The following is a 13,540-nucleotide window of genomic DNA, read 5'->3' as shown; positions in this document are numbered from 1 at the left end:
GCCAGGAGGAAGGTGAATCTGGCCCCGCCAACCTCCATGGCAAGCGTACGGATGAGAAGCTTACAATGCCCCCCTTGTTTGTTCGTTAGTTTGGTACTTATAGTGGATCACGACAGGGGCTCTAAATCACAGGTACCTACCTAGCCGTCTTGGCATAGAATAGACTAACCGCAATAGAAAGTCAGGGGCACTGCAGCCTCTGCCCATAATGCAGCTTCCTTCGGTACCTGGCTAGTTAGCTAGATAGGATAATTGTGTTCAATCCACTGCTTCACTATACTCGAACGTGCCTCACTTGAACTTGGAGTCTGGAGAGTGATGAGGCTAGAGAATGGAACAGGCGGGTCAAAAGGCCGACTTTGGTTGGCTGTAGCCCCCTGTCAAAAAGTGGGGGTAAGAACCAAACTAACAAACAAACAAGCATTGTATTGTACATTAGTGGAGGTGCTCCCGTGGGCGCCTTCGATGCAATAGGCACAGGCCAAGGAATCGATTAAACTTTTAAAGTTCCATGCCAGGTAACGTTATCCGCTGGCCAGGGTCCATGAGACTCTGGGCATGGACCCACATTCTCCCCTGGTCGGGCCGTAGCCCTGCAGTCTTCACTGTTTTCTCCAGGGCGGGTTTCCGAAACCTCCTTTCCAGCAGTCTGGGATGCTTCAGTTAGACGACGCACAATCCCCGTACAGGCTGAAGATGGCCGACTGCTACGATGTCTGCTCCGTACTATGGTATTTCCGAGGACCCGCTGTCTGAACTTCGAAAGAAAAAAGTCCCAACGCAACGGCACCGAAACAACAGCCTCGCCTGCCAGGGCATGGTCATCCCCCGTTTCATCCCAGCTGGGGGTTAAGTTGGGATGACCCGTGAACCCCGGCTTACGGTCGCCGGCCAGCATCGCAAGCCGATGTTTCGGTCGCCATGTATCGGGACTGTCCGGCATGTGGCCGGTGTTACTACTACGAAGTATAACTCCCTCGCTCAGATCGTGAAAAGATCGATGGTTGGGTGAGGGGATGGATAATTCCGCTCCGCCTAGGACCACGCTCTCCCATGCCGCTCGCCTGCGCAGCGTGAAGGGATGGATTGTTGTAGTAAACAGCCAGCAGCGGCCCGCGAACCTGGCATTCCCGTGCTACCTGCGGAAGTAGTGCAAGCGTGGAGCGTCAAGGTCGTCGGCAGGCGTTCGGGCCCCTGCACATCCTGAGACGACGCAGTGCTCCTCCAGCTCCTCGTATTTACATAGGCCCATCTTGCTCCCTCTGACAGGACCGATCACCGCTCGATTGCCTGAAACAAATGTAACCTTTCGTCTGAACCTGGTCCCCAACCAGCGAAAACGCAACAAAAAACTTTAGATTGGCAGGCTGGGGAAGCACAACGTTACGAGATTTCTCTCACTGGCTCACTCAGGACTCACAAATTCGTGTAGTGCCGGATGACTAACCTCCAGCAGTCGGTCAGACAGGATCTGCCGCCGAGCCCGTTCTCCCTCTCCCCACCCCACAGTGTTGCTTGGCGTTTCCCAACATCCCACGTCCCAGCATGCCGTGATTCCCGTGAACCCGTGACCCGGGATCGCCGGAACGAGACACGAGAGACGGCGAGCACTCGGAGCAAGCTACTGCCGTCCATCACGTTCTTGGCACCGCATCACGATAGCTGGTGCCGACGGGATGATCAGACAAAGGATGCGCCGGCTCGCCTTGGCGAGAAATCCTCGTGTGCATCACAACTCGAATATCAATACCCGCCCGCGGCTCACACGACGATCCGCTTATGGGAACGGATCTCCATGACGACGTATGCCACGTTGAAGGCGCCGTAGAAATCCAAAGACCTGCCGCTCCAACTACCGTCCAGCGGCAAGATCGCCACTCATCCTGCAGAGATGCTCTGACAAGCGCGACAAACAATAACAGTGCACCTACAGATCGCCCGGCGACGATTGACTGTTGATGCTCGAAACGATCAGGTCCAGCCAGGCTGCCAACCGGTATCCCGCCCGCGCAATCTGCAGCTCGACCACCGGGGCGGCGGCTTCGTAGTAGTCTGACCCCAGTTCTTGGCCCTTGATGGCCTCCGGACCGTTGGGCATGACTGGCAGGCGAGTTGGAAGTTATCAGCCATCATGGACAGTGCAACATCATGTCTATGTCTACCATATGCAGAACTTTCTTTTTTCTTTTCTTTTCTTCTTTGTCTTTTTGCTTGCTTGCTCAAGAACAGATTTAAACGACAGCACTTACCCGTCGTGCAGACGAACGCGTTCGACTCGGTTGCCCACTCAATGGCGGTGGCGATGGGATCCGACAGGTTCGCAGACCTGAGCCAGTCGATCCGGTCCTGGGAGTACTTGCCCCCGTTGATCTCCTCCGTCAGCTCGTCGGCCCACCGCTTCGCCGCCTCGTACGGCCGCCGGTGCGCGGCGGCGCCCACCAGCTTCTCCACGATGCTCGTGTCCCACACGTGGTGCAAGTTGAACCGGGCGCCGCCGAACGTCACGGGGATTCCGTTGCCGCCGCGCGCCACGTTTTCCGTGTGCAGCGGCTGGTGGATGTCGCCGACGAAGTGCACGACGAACTTGGCGGCGATGGCGCGCTCCGACGCGGGCAGCTCGCCGCCCGCCGCGTCGTTGTCGGTGGCCAGCAGGCGCGTCGTGTAGTTGTACAGCGCGCTGACCACGCAGCCGCGGTCCTTCTTGCAGTCGCGGTCGAAGTCGACGCCGCAGTACGACGGCGGGTCGTCCTTGGCGTCGATAAAGTGGAAGTCGGCGGAGAACCGTCCCCACTTGGTGTAGCGCACAGAGTCAGCCCACGTCGCCACGCCCGCGAGGTAGTCGCCCGTGTCGTTGCCCAGCAGCGCCTGGAAGTAGGACGTCGTCGCCGGCGACACGAAGTTGCTGGCCAGGTAGGCGACGCTGATGTGGCCGAAGCCTGTGCCATTTGTGAGCGTTGCGTCGTTGGGTTTCGTCCAAGACCAAGAAGGTCAAGGGGGGAGACGACATACCGCCCCAGGCCAGTGCTGCAGGCACGGCTGACGCGCCAACGGCAAGTGATGAGAGCTTCATCGTTGTCTCAGAGTCAGGTTTACACGCAAAGAGAACAAAACAAATATCCTTGGTCGAGCAGGATATCAACAACGATCGTCCACAACAGCAGTGTCCGGGAAGAGAGATGGGCTTCACAGGGTCTCCTGCTTATCGTTGTCTGACAGAAATATGACGGGGTGAGCTGCACCAGGCAGCCGAGACGGTTGGTCAGTCCTGCTGAATGAGTGACGGTGGTCAGCCATCAGCCGCGCGCCTCGCTCGTGATCGGTTGCCGGAGAGACGCGACGTCGAATCGAATTGCTTGGATGCAAGAGACTCGCCCCACGTGCCAAGGCTGGGCCCTGCCATGGGACAGGCTCCTCGGCCAGGGCCATTCTCCCGTTTCCTCCCCTCCTGCTCCCGAGGTAAGTTCAGGTAAGCAGTAAGGTAATCAGCGGACGGTATGGAATACCTAAAAGCTCCACGCCAATGCATCGAACTGCACCAGCGGAAGAAGCTGTTGAGATCTCCCGAGATGCAGTTGATGCAGCCTTGGCTTTTTCCCCCAAATCCCGATGCGTGACTGCCTGACCAGGTTAGCTGGAATCAGCCGGCTGCGAGTGGCCGGTCCGTAGCGGTCATTCCCAGGCGGAATACTTGCCCCACACAGCTGAGAGTGCGGGGTGCCGCTAACTTAGGTAGTGTATCGGATTCGATGTCACATTCAATCATCCTACCCTTCCGGTTGGCAGCTGCTGTTCGCAGATCGAATCCGCAGCGTACGGAATACACTATGCGGGGTCTCGGGTGATGCAAGTGTGCATTGCTCCTGCCCAACCAGAGAAGACACGGGGTCCGGCCAGCCAGCCGTGCGCCGCCTCCAACTTCCTTTTCCGGGATAGGAAGTCAGTTTGAGGTCCCCTGGTTATCAACCCCGAGATCCGCCCCCCGCGATAAGGGTCCTCAGCCGGGGCGGGTGTGCCCCGGTGACTTCACCGTCTGACTCGACCCACGTGCAAAGTTCAACACCAGGCCACGAGCCTTCCAAAAACGACATCCGCACCGGCGGCCCCTACTCTATGGCCGAGCATTGGACTCGATTCTTTCGCTAATTGCCGTCTCACTCAGCGCTACCGGCTCAACCCCGGGTTGCGTCATGCTGGCCTTCGTCGTCGCCGTCCCCGAGGCGCTGAAGCCCGCCAATGTCGGACAGGCGCTCTCAGGGATATTTGGAAGCGTCAGCCTGACAGCTTGGATATGTCTTTTGGTAGGCGCCACAGAAGGCTGCGAGATAGACAGGCCAGCGGCTGACGCATCCTGCAGCTTCCTCAATTGATCACAAACTACAAGACGAAGAGCGCAGATGCCTTATCCATGAAGTTCCTGATGATATGGCTGCTGGGTGATCTTGCCAATCTTTCCGGTCCGTAACCGTTCGACCCCCCCCCCCTCTCGGGCGGCCGGCTAGCGTCATGGCCCTGCGGTCTCGACGCCAGGCCTCTCCGTCAACCCGGTTGCTGCACACGAGCATCAAAGATCTAATTCCTGCTGCAGGCGCCCTCTTCACAAGCCTCGCGCCGTCCACAATAGCCCTCGCCAGCTACTTCTGCGTGGCTGACCTCATCCTCATCTCCCAATGCACATACTACAACACCATCAACGCCCGCCGCCGCGAGCACCACCGCCGCCACCATCACCATCACCACCATGACCGACGGCCCTCCACCGCCACCGTTGATAGCGACCTCGCCGCAACCACCTCCACAGCCGCGACCGCTGCTCCACCAACCGAGACCGACGCCCTCCTCCCCAAGCACAACTACGACGACGACGAACACCCCGACCACCGCCACTATCATCACCACCAGCACCATCACCACAATGGCGCCCACCGCCCACGCCGCGACTCCTCCCCCGGCGGTGGCCTGCCGGGTTCGCACCGGCGCCACGAGCTCCGCCGCCGCGAGAGCACCGGCCTGGTCGACCCGCTGACGCGCATCATCACGGGCGAGGACGACACGCCCGACAGCAACCCGTGGCTGCACAACGCGGTGAGCCTGCTGGCCGTGTGGGCGGTCGGCGCGGCCGGGTGGTTTGTCAGCAACAAGATGGGGGTGTGGGGGCTCGGTGGTGACGGCGGCGGTCCTGGTGGTGGTGCGTCCCCCGTGCCCGGGGGCGGTGATGGTGGTGATGGGGAGATGATGAAGGAGCCTGTGGCGGTTGTGGGGATGGTGCTGGGGTATGCGAGCGCGCTGTGTTATCTATGGTAGGTCCTTCCCCAACTTCCCTCCTTAAACAATTCCCCCCTGTCGTCATCATATGCTTCTGTGTACCGAGAGAGAGGACAGCGCTGACCAAGAGGGCTGTGAAAACAACAGTGCGCGCATCCCGCAGATCATCAAGAACTACCGCGAGAAGTCGTGCGAGGGGCTCGCCCTGCTGTTCTTCCTGCTGTCGCTGACGGGCAACTTCACCTACGGCGCCAGCGTCATGGCCTACTGCCAGGACCGCGACTACTTCGTGCGCGCCCTGCCCTGGCTGCTGGGCTCGCTCGGCACCATGGTCGAGGACTGCATCATCTTCGTCCAGTTCCGCATATACTCGCCCAAGAGGCAGCCCAAGGCCGCGGCGTCGGCTTGAGCAAGTCGCCCGCGCCGGGTTACGTTACGTCCCGCTGCGCTGCGGTGGGTTGTGACCTGGGAGAAAGAGAGGGGGCGGTTGGGCGTCTGCGGATGGGATGGGATGGGACGGATGTGATGACACGATAAAGATGGGACATATGGACATTGATATATGGGATCGTCGAGAGGTCGATCGGTTGCATGCGTGCATCTTATTCTTTGGTGATTTTACATTCTGGGGCGTCGGGTTGTCCAGACTGGTCATATTGGGCGTTTGCTGTCTCTCACTGCATGTTGAGCTGAGCTGAGTTTATTCGCATCCACATTCGCGTGCCTGCTTGAGTTAGATTTAGTTGGTTGTTCGACATGTGCGTTGCATTTTAAGGTGATATAAGAGTATGCACTTGACGTTGTATGTACTGGCGCTCTCCGCACTGCGAGCGTTTCCAGCTGAGCGGCTTGTTATTTCTCCTGTTGAATCCGGGATAGAATTGAGTCGTCACAGCGCATTATGACAGCAACGATTTGCTATTTGCCACCTTGATACTCGATAGAAATGTGGCCAGCTTGATACTCACCGAAAGAAATGCGACCGGCCCGGAGTGCAGTGCGTCCGGGCCTGTTACCGGGGAGGACTTTCGGGGAGCGAAACTGCCGTTCGCAGCACAGCTTCCGAGCAAGGAATTGACTTCATGGTATCGGTCTTCAGTGCTTTCAATGATACATCTCGCGATCCAATTTCTGACTTGCCCCCTAGTGTAGCGGGCACTTCAAGGCTCGAGCCAGCCGGCCTGGCGAACGGAGCGATCGGAGCTGAGCCCCGGGTTCGGTGGGTCGCGGATCCGGAGTGGGGCGCGGTCTCGGCGGCTTCCCCGATCCTTACCGCGTAACTGGCGGAGGGGATGGGAGGAAGACGATTGATGCCTTATGTCATTTCTTGGCCGGGCATTGATCGCCTACAGGTACTCCGTATGTGCCTTAGGATGAGTTCCATGCATTACCCCGCTCGCTGGATCGCTGCGTTCACTGGCAACCTCTCGAGCTCAGCCTCGCGGCTGCAAACCTGCAGTGCCCTGGTTGGTTAACCGATCAAGCCCTTGAACTACGGCATTGCTGCTCACTGACACCGAACTCCATGGGTGGCTAATCGCACGATTTACACCCGGTGCTTCTCCGCGCGGAGTCCTAGACAGCTCGTCTCCGGCAAAGGGGCAGGGGGACGTCCGCTGGACTACAAAGAGCTGCTCTACGAGTTCCAAAACCATGTTAACAAGCAGAGAGACACGCCCACAGCTTTGGTGTCGGTCAGCAACCGCATAGTCGACACGGTTCAGCGTGCTCTTAAGAAGCACGAGGAGGAGGACGAATCACCCGCCGATATCTGGATCGTCTTCATCGAAGTCCCAGCAGGCGGAGGCTCGGCGCCTGCCCGGTTCCATGCTGCCCGACACCTAGCGGAGCAGATCGGCCACAGAAACCCGGCGTTGTTCCATCACGAAACAGTCTTCGAATGGGCAATCCCCGAGCACTACGAGGTGCACCGCGTCTCTTTGCAGACATTGCTGAGTCGCGGGCTCGATCGCGAGCTTGGAACCCAGGCTTCTTTTCCAACAACGCGCGAGTTACGATGCTCTCTTGCCGCAGGATTCGAGCGCCGTGACCCTTGGGAGCTCGGCCTCGACCTGGGCTTCTTCGCAAAATGCTTCGGGGCGCGAGCTCCCCTCAAGTGGATTGCCATCCGACTGTACTGTGATTGTGTGGCGGCACGGTTTGACGAGCACACTCTCACGTTCGACCTCGAATATGCGCACGGGCTTCGCGAGACGGTTGACGCAACATTCTTTCGCGCGGTGGATGACGGATTAGACACCGCTGTGTTCGACTGGTGGCTCACGGATAGCGAGTTCTTAGACGACTATGAGGAGTTTAAGTCATGGCAAACGCATATGCTGGAGGGCGATACGGTCTCCCAAAGGGACATCGAGGCTGTCGAGCAAGAAGCTGTGAGAATTGGCCTATAAGCCATGGCATCCACGGAGAATGGAGCGTTGTTGAGGTGCGGAAATGCAAGGGACCGGGTTTGCATGACTGATACATCCACAATATGTCAGGTACACAGCATCCGTCGAGTGGAATGCCAAGGCGCGTCGATCACTGCCGACCTACCACAGTAACCTTACTTTGCTCGAGTGGATCTGTTATCGAATTTGTCTCACTCAGCACGATGATAACCGCTGCTGCCGTGGTGTATCTTATAAGGAATTCATCTGTCCCAAACTTCGGTGCATCGTCACTTGATGCTCTCTCGCGATTCCTGAACAAGGCATGGCGCCTCTGACCCCGGCCAGAACAGTTTCAGGCCTGAAACGGTCGTCGTTAAAGAGGTCCCGCCAAGACTAATTTCGGAGACTGCCGTGTACAAGTAATTACAAATCGCCAAGGGTGAGCGGGGCCGCCACAACTTCGAATATCAACAATGCAAAATAGCAAAGACTCGTAACAATAACAACTTTACAATACCTCAACCAAATCGAAAAAAAGAAAACGAGGATAACCCGCACTCTAGCTATAATCCGTATCCTAACCTTAACTCAAATCCTAACTAGCGGGGGGGCTGGTGCCGCCCCCTATACCCCTGGCGAACTAACCGTTTAAACGTCTTGGCGATAGAGCAAACGCCTTGGCGATCGGGGTTGCGTAAAAACGCTGTAAAAACATTGCCGACAATTGGCCGAAATTAGTCTTGGCGGGACCTCTTTAACGTCTACCCCTGAAACGCGCGCTCTCTGCTTGGTCGGTTTCTCCCGCGGCCCCGCCCGCTCCGGCCGCACGCGAAGTCGCAGCGGCGGGTTTCAGAATTGCCGCCCAGCCCGGTCGCGCGACTCAGCGATTTCCTCGCCGCCCAATCGTTTCCCGTGTCATTGAGAGTTCTCTCCTTCTCTCCTTTCGTCTTCTGTAGCTGTAATTACTTCTCTATTTTCGTCGAGGTGCTTGATCGCCGCTATCTTTCAAGGCTCAAGGCTGCCCATTCTCTTCTGCTTCGCCGGTAATAGTTGCATTCCAAATACCAGCTGGTCTGAATACCTTCATCACACTTACCCCTTTCGCCCATTCCCTGCGCCACTCGTTCTGCTGCGCCCCGAATAATCGATCCCATCCCACACCCCGAACCAGGCATAGTCAGGTCAAGCAAAAAGTCATGAAGCCCGCCGCCCTCGCCGCCGCTGCGCTCTCGCTGTGCGTCTCGCTCGCCAGCGCCGGCGTCGTCATCACCCCCATCAAGCCCGACCAGGTCGTCCCCAAGTCGGGCGGCGACTGCTTCTTCGGCGTCACGACGCCCCAGGGATGCGGGTACGTGTGGCTTTCCTTGGCTCTTTCGAGAAGTAAGCTAGCCGCTGATTTGGCTGACCGACTTGACTGTTTGCAGGCCGCTTCGCAGCAACTGATTCTGTCTTTGCGTGCCGTTGCTTTTTGTCAATCGCCGCCGACGTCGATCTGTGGGCGGCCAGATCTTGAACTTGAAGACGGCGAAGCCTTCCTTCGAGTCGGTGGCAATGCTTTGATGGGAGCGTCGGGAACCTCGCACGACAGGCTAGCGTGCACTGGTGCACGCGTGCTATGATTCCGTTGGGAATGGCGGTCAGATTCGTGGTCTAGTCCCGCTGAGCTGATGGGTGGATGGCAGGGGCTGTGCCTGAGGTGTTGTTGTGATGGATCTCTTCTTATATATACCCAACTTAAACATGTCTATACAACAATGGGTGTTTTGGCCCGTTATTCAACTCGTATGCTTCAGCCTGCCCAAATGTTGTGCCCGCACCGAGGGTCCTGGCACCGTATACTTCCCGGCCTTGTCTAACATTGAGTCCACTGATGTTGTTGTAGGCGCCCGTCGCGACCGCCGGAACTGGAAATTCGCCAATACTGGCTTGGACTGCTGCCGGTATGCTGGTCTCTTATCTCTTATGACACGCAGCCGAAAAGACGAGGGCAACGAGACAAGCACTCGAATTACGTGTGTTGGGTATAATCGTACAGCTCATCACGGCACAAACTCCTTCCCCCCCACCGTCTGAGTATGAAACTCCTTATTACGTGGCCATGCAAGTATTCAGTTTGGTACGGAGTTGTCGGCCGTTGCTTGTGGCTTTCGATCGCTGCTGCGCATACTCGCCGTTGGGTTATGACGCGGCCGGGGCGGCGGCGCCGGTCGCGCTTCCTTGTTGCAGGCCAGGCTGTGGCGGGAGGAAGATGGGCAGGTACGTGACAATGAGGGACATTACTAGGCAGTTCAAGGTCAGCACATGATAGGATGGGGTTGGGGGTGCCGAGGAACAGGCCATACGGGACATCCCGACGGAGAAGTAACCCGGCGCGCTTGGGCTCTTCCTGGTTTCCTCGCTCTCGCCTAGCCAGCTCTGTATGCTGAAGACAACGGCCGCCCTGCATCATCGGTACGGTCAGCGCATCGCGGTTTGGGTGCAATCATGGGCGGATGATGCGACGACAGGCAAGGAGGCGACGGCATCCGAGGGAGGCGAGCCCAGAAGGATCGAGGTCTCGTGCGCAGTTTCGAGGAGAGCTTACCACCCAACGTAGCGGTTCCGCAGGAATATAGCGGCCATAGGCAGGGTCGAGGAGAGCGTCGAGGAGAACTCGGCATTGTCGCCTTTGGGAGCCGGTTCTTGATAGGGGATGACTGCCGCCGCGCCGTCCAGGTTAGTCCGCTTTCCGGTTTGACGCTCCAATCGCTGATGCCGATGGTAATCGGACTTCAAGACTCACTCAAGTCCGGCTGTCTCATATCTTTCTCCTTTTTGGACTCCATGGTGATCGATCGGCTGGCGCAGTTACACGACAACTGATCTGATCGGGACGGCGCGGAAACGGCGTCGTGTTTTCGGCGCAGAAGAACCCCTGGAGGAACGCTAGCGTAAGGTAATCAACAGTTAGCGAGCTGTTTGCCCCACACATTGGACCCCAAGGTTTGGAAGAGCTTTCCAGGCCTCGGGTCCCATTGCTTAGCGCTGCGGGGACCGTAAACACATCGTGCAGAGCCCCAGGCATGCAATCTCAAGAAAGTCATTCCAAAAGTGTCTCGCTCTTCGCAAAGCGGCTGGTAGTGGAAATAACCAGAGGAGCGAGAAATGCAGAAGCATTAACGGCGGAAACAGCAAAATCGACGCAAGCGCGTTTTACATCTATTGCCCACCTATACTTGCAGTATTCCGTATGCGCGCCACACCTACCTATCTGCCAAACGGTGTGCCTGAGGCGCCCACCCGGCAGTTTGGCAGGGACTCAACGACTGTGCAGACTCCGGCTTCGAGCAAGCGTTGACCTCGCGTTCTTTGTGGCAGTTACTCATTGAGGCCGTTTGTTCGCCCGGTTGGTTGCATGGAAACTAGCCTCGCTCGCCGTACTTATGTGTCATAGCAAACACGGCAGAGGGATAACCTGACGGATTGCTTGCGAATTTCTGCTGCAGACCCGGCAGCCTCCTTGCACAAGAGCGCCGGCCGGCATTCCCGCTTCCCAAAGATCGACCGAGACGGAGGCGCGGTTCAGCGAGCTCGCTGGAGTCACTCTGATACGGCGAAAGCAGGAAGACTTGGCCAACTTTTGACCCCAACAGTCAGCGGGGGCACGGAAATCTCCGCTCTCGGGATCTGGGCCATCACACCCCCCCATATCCGTGGTCGTCGTTAAAGAGGTCCCGCCAAGACTAATTTCGGAGACTGCCGCTTACAAGTATTTACAATCGCCACGGGGTGAGCAGGGCCACGACGACTTCGAGCAACATCAACAACGAAGAATCGCAAAGACTCGTAGCAACAACTTCGCGAAACCTCAACTAAATCGAAAAAAAAGAAAACGAAGTTAACCCGTATTATAGCCTTAATCCGTATCCTAACCTTAACCTAAACCCTAACCAACGGGGGATTGGCGCTACCCCCGTACCCCCGGCGAACTAACCGCTTAGCGATAGTGTAAACGCCTTGGCGATCGGGGTTGCGTAAAAACGTTGTAAAAACATTGCCGACAATTGGCCGAAATTAGTCTTGGCGGGACCTCTTTAGCCATCAGCGTCTACCATATCCGTGGCCAGCTGCAGAGGATGGTTGCACAGCGACCCCATTAAATCCACAACCCCTTTTCATTAGAACCACAACCCCCAAGGTGTACGGCCCGTGCGCTCCCACCAAAACTTTGCAGCGCGCAACACCATGAGGCCGAGGTACATAGGTACATATTACCCTAACCCTGGTAGGTACGTGTCGCCATGTCAGGATTACATAACACCGTCGCTGCCACAGGAAAGAACGAAGCTATCGCCAACCTCGACGCCCTCGAAGGCTGCAGGGCCTCGGCGCTTACCGCATCGCCCAGTGCATTGCCTAGCGCCTCGCCTCGTACATTGCCCCTTCAACGACACTAGCAACATTGCCGATTTGCAGCGATTCCTGTGTAAGCAATTCCTTTGTGTGATGCTACCTATGTATGTTGGGTTGGGAGCGCACGGACCGCATTTGGGGGTTGTGGTTCTAATGAAAAGGGGTTGTGGATTTAATGGGGTCGGTTGCACAGAGATGGCTGCCCGGTTATTAGTCCGGTTGGCTACTGACGCTTCTCGGGTCGATGGGCACATCCCGCGGCACCCTTCCCTCTCCCTGCTGAACGTCTCGCGACAGAGAGCGAGGATTGGACCGAGTCTGACCAACGGTATCAGCAACGGACGCCCCGGGGACTCCGTATCGCATGCCAAGCGGGCATCGCTGGCCAGATGGTCGATACGGCCGCCACAGGACGGGGGCTCCGCCAAGACTGGCCAGCCACATGCCCGGATGCTTCCCGCACTGTGTGTGCCCGCTCGGGATGTCGCGCTCTAATGTATGGATATATACGATATGGATGCAATATTCCGCGTTTCAACCTGAGATGCCGAAGGGCAGCGTGTGTGCGATTCGGGCACCGACTCGGGTTGGGTTGCGTCGAACATGCCGTTCAACCAGTCCCACAGCCCGTGGAGAGAGATCGACTGAAGCTCGAAGGTTGATTCCCATTCGTGGGACACAGACACCGTGTGCAAATCGCCGCCGCAGGCACTGTACGGAATAAGCACCTGCCCTACCCCCTCTCCTCCCCACAACCCCTTGCTGTCCCATTTGGGAAACGCCTAAAGTTAGCCCGAGCATGTGTGCACGCCATCGCCCAAGAGCTCACTAGTGTCGTTGTTAGCGGTCCCGCAGCCCGATGGGACCCAGGCCAAGCCTCAGCGCTGCGTGTCCGCCTATCATCCGACCTGCCGACAACATCCTGCCTGCATTCCATCCTAACCTCGCCTCTGAGATCCTCCGGTCAGGTCATACGCTGCTGGGCCGTGAAGACTGCCACACGTCTTACTCCTATTTCTGCAAAGTTGCGCGCGCACTCGAGTCCAGCAGCTTTTGAACGTATCGGCGCTTGGCATCGTCCGGAGAGCCCGTCGAGCGCTATTCCGTTCACTAGTTTGAGATAGTCCCAGCGGATTTCGTCGCTCCATTACAGGGGTCCCGGCCGATGCCCCCGTTGCAGCCCATCACCGCCGCCGTCCGGTGTCGTTGACATCTCCAACCGACAGCAGCGATTCATCACCGTCTTCGACATCCCACGGACATGGCGCACTCGCTCCGCTTTCTGCGATGATCTCCCGGCCCCCATTGGGCGTGCAGCAGCGGCCGCCCCAGCACAAGCTGAGCGGGCCGGCGGCCCTTTCGCAGCGCCCGGCCGCCCACCAGCGCGCCCTGTCCCAGCACCAATATCCGCCGCCGCCTTCCGGGCGCAAGGACGACGCCGCTGCCGCCGCCGCTACCGCATTCTACGACTTCAGCCCGGCCGATTCCAACGA

General features: G+C 57.8%; 4 protein-coding genes across 4 annotated transcripts; 2 read left to right on the top strand and 2 right to left on the bottom strand.

The window, feature by feature from the left end:
• Nucleotides 1-1,877: 1,877 nt before the first annotated feature.
• On the bottom strand, nt 1,878-3,332 carry THITE_2112061 (uncharacterized protein). The gene is made up of 3 exons (XM_003651535.1): nt 3,010-3,332; nt 2,250-2,936; nt 1,878-2,100 (listed from the first exon to the last, which is right to left on the bottom strand). Exons 1-3 carry the CDS (start codon nt 3,068-3,070, stop codon nt 1,928-1,930), a joined length of 921 nt encoding a protein of 306 aa, XP_003651583.1. The 5' UTR covers nt 3,071-3,332; the 3' UTR covers nt 1,878-1,927.
• A 667-nt stretch (nt 3,333-3,999) lies between these two features.
• Nucleotides 4,000-5,683, top strand: THITE_2112060 (uncharacterized protein). Its single transcript, XM_003651534.1, has 4 exons — nt 4,000-4,298; nt 4,355-4,454; nt 4,586-5,297; nt 5,410-5,683. Exons 2-4 carry the CDS (start codon nt 4,406-4,408, stop codon nt 5,669-5,671), a joined length of 1,023 nt encoding a protein of 340 aa, XP_003651582.1. The 5' UTR covers nt 4,000-4,298; nt 4,355-4,405; the 3' UTR covers nt 5,672-5,683.
• Nucleotides 5,684-6,238: 555 nt separating this feature from the next.
• On the top strand, nt 6,239-9,432 carry THITE_2149810 (uncharacterized protein; the record flags this gene model as incomplete). The annotated part of the gene is made up of 6 exons (XM_003651533.1): nt 6,239-6,259; nt 6,415-6,481; nt 6,862-7,655; nt 8,640-8,698; nt 8,827-9,003; nt 9,080-9,432. 6 exons carry the CDS (start codon nt 6,239-6,241, stop codon nt 9,096-9,098), a joined length of 1,137 nt encoding a protein of 378 aa, XP_003651581.1. The 3' UTR covers nt 9,099-9,432.
• Nucleotides 9,433-9,553: 121 nt separating this feature from the next.
• THITE_2112057 (uncharacterized protein) lies at nt 9,554-10,616 on the bottom strand. The gene is made up of 4 exons (XM_003651532.1): nt 10,438-10,616; nt 10,240-10,351; nt 9,998-10,095; nt 9,554-9,934 (listed from the first exon to the last, which is right to left on the bottom strand). The coding sequence occupies exons 1-4, from the start codon at nt 10,478-10,480 to the stop codon at nt 9,834-9,836; spliced, it is 354 nt and encodes a 117-aa protein (XP_003651580.1). The 5' UTR covers nt 10,481-10,616; the 3' UTR covers nt 9,554-9,833.
• Nucleotides 10,617-13,540: the final 2,924 nt, after the last annotated feature.

The sequence above is a fragment of the Thermothielavioides terrestris genome, chromosome 2, assembly GCF_000226115.1.
Source record: "Thermothielavioides terrestris NRRL 8126 chromosome 2, complete sequence".
NCBI classification, from domain to species: Eukaryota; Fungi; Ascomycota; class Sordariomycetes; order Sordariales; family Chaetomiaceae; genus Thermothielavioides; species Thermothielavioides terrestris.
The sequence above is the reverse complement of the archived record's forward strand: the minus strand, read 5'-3'. Positions and strand labels throughout refer to the sequence as shown.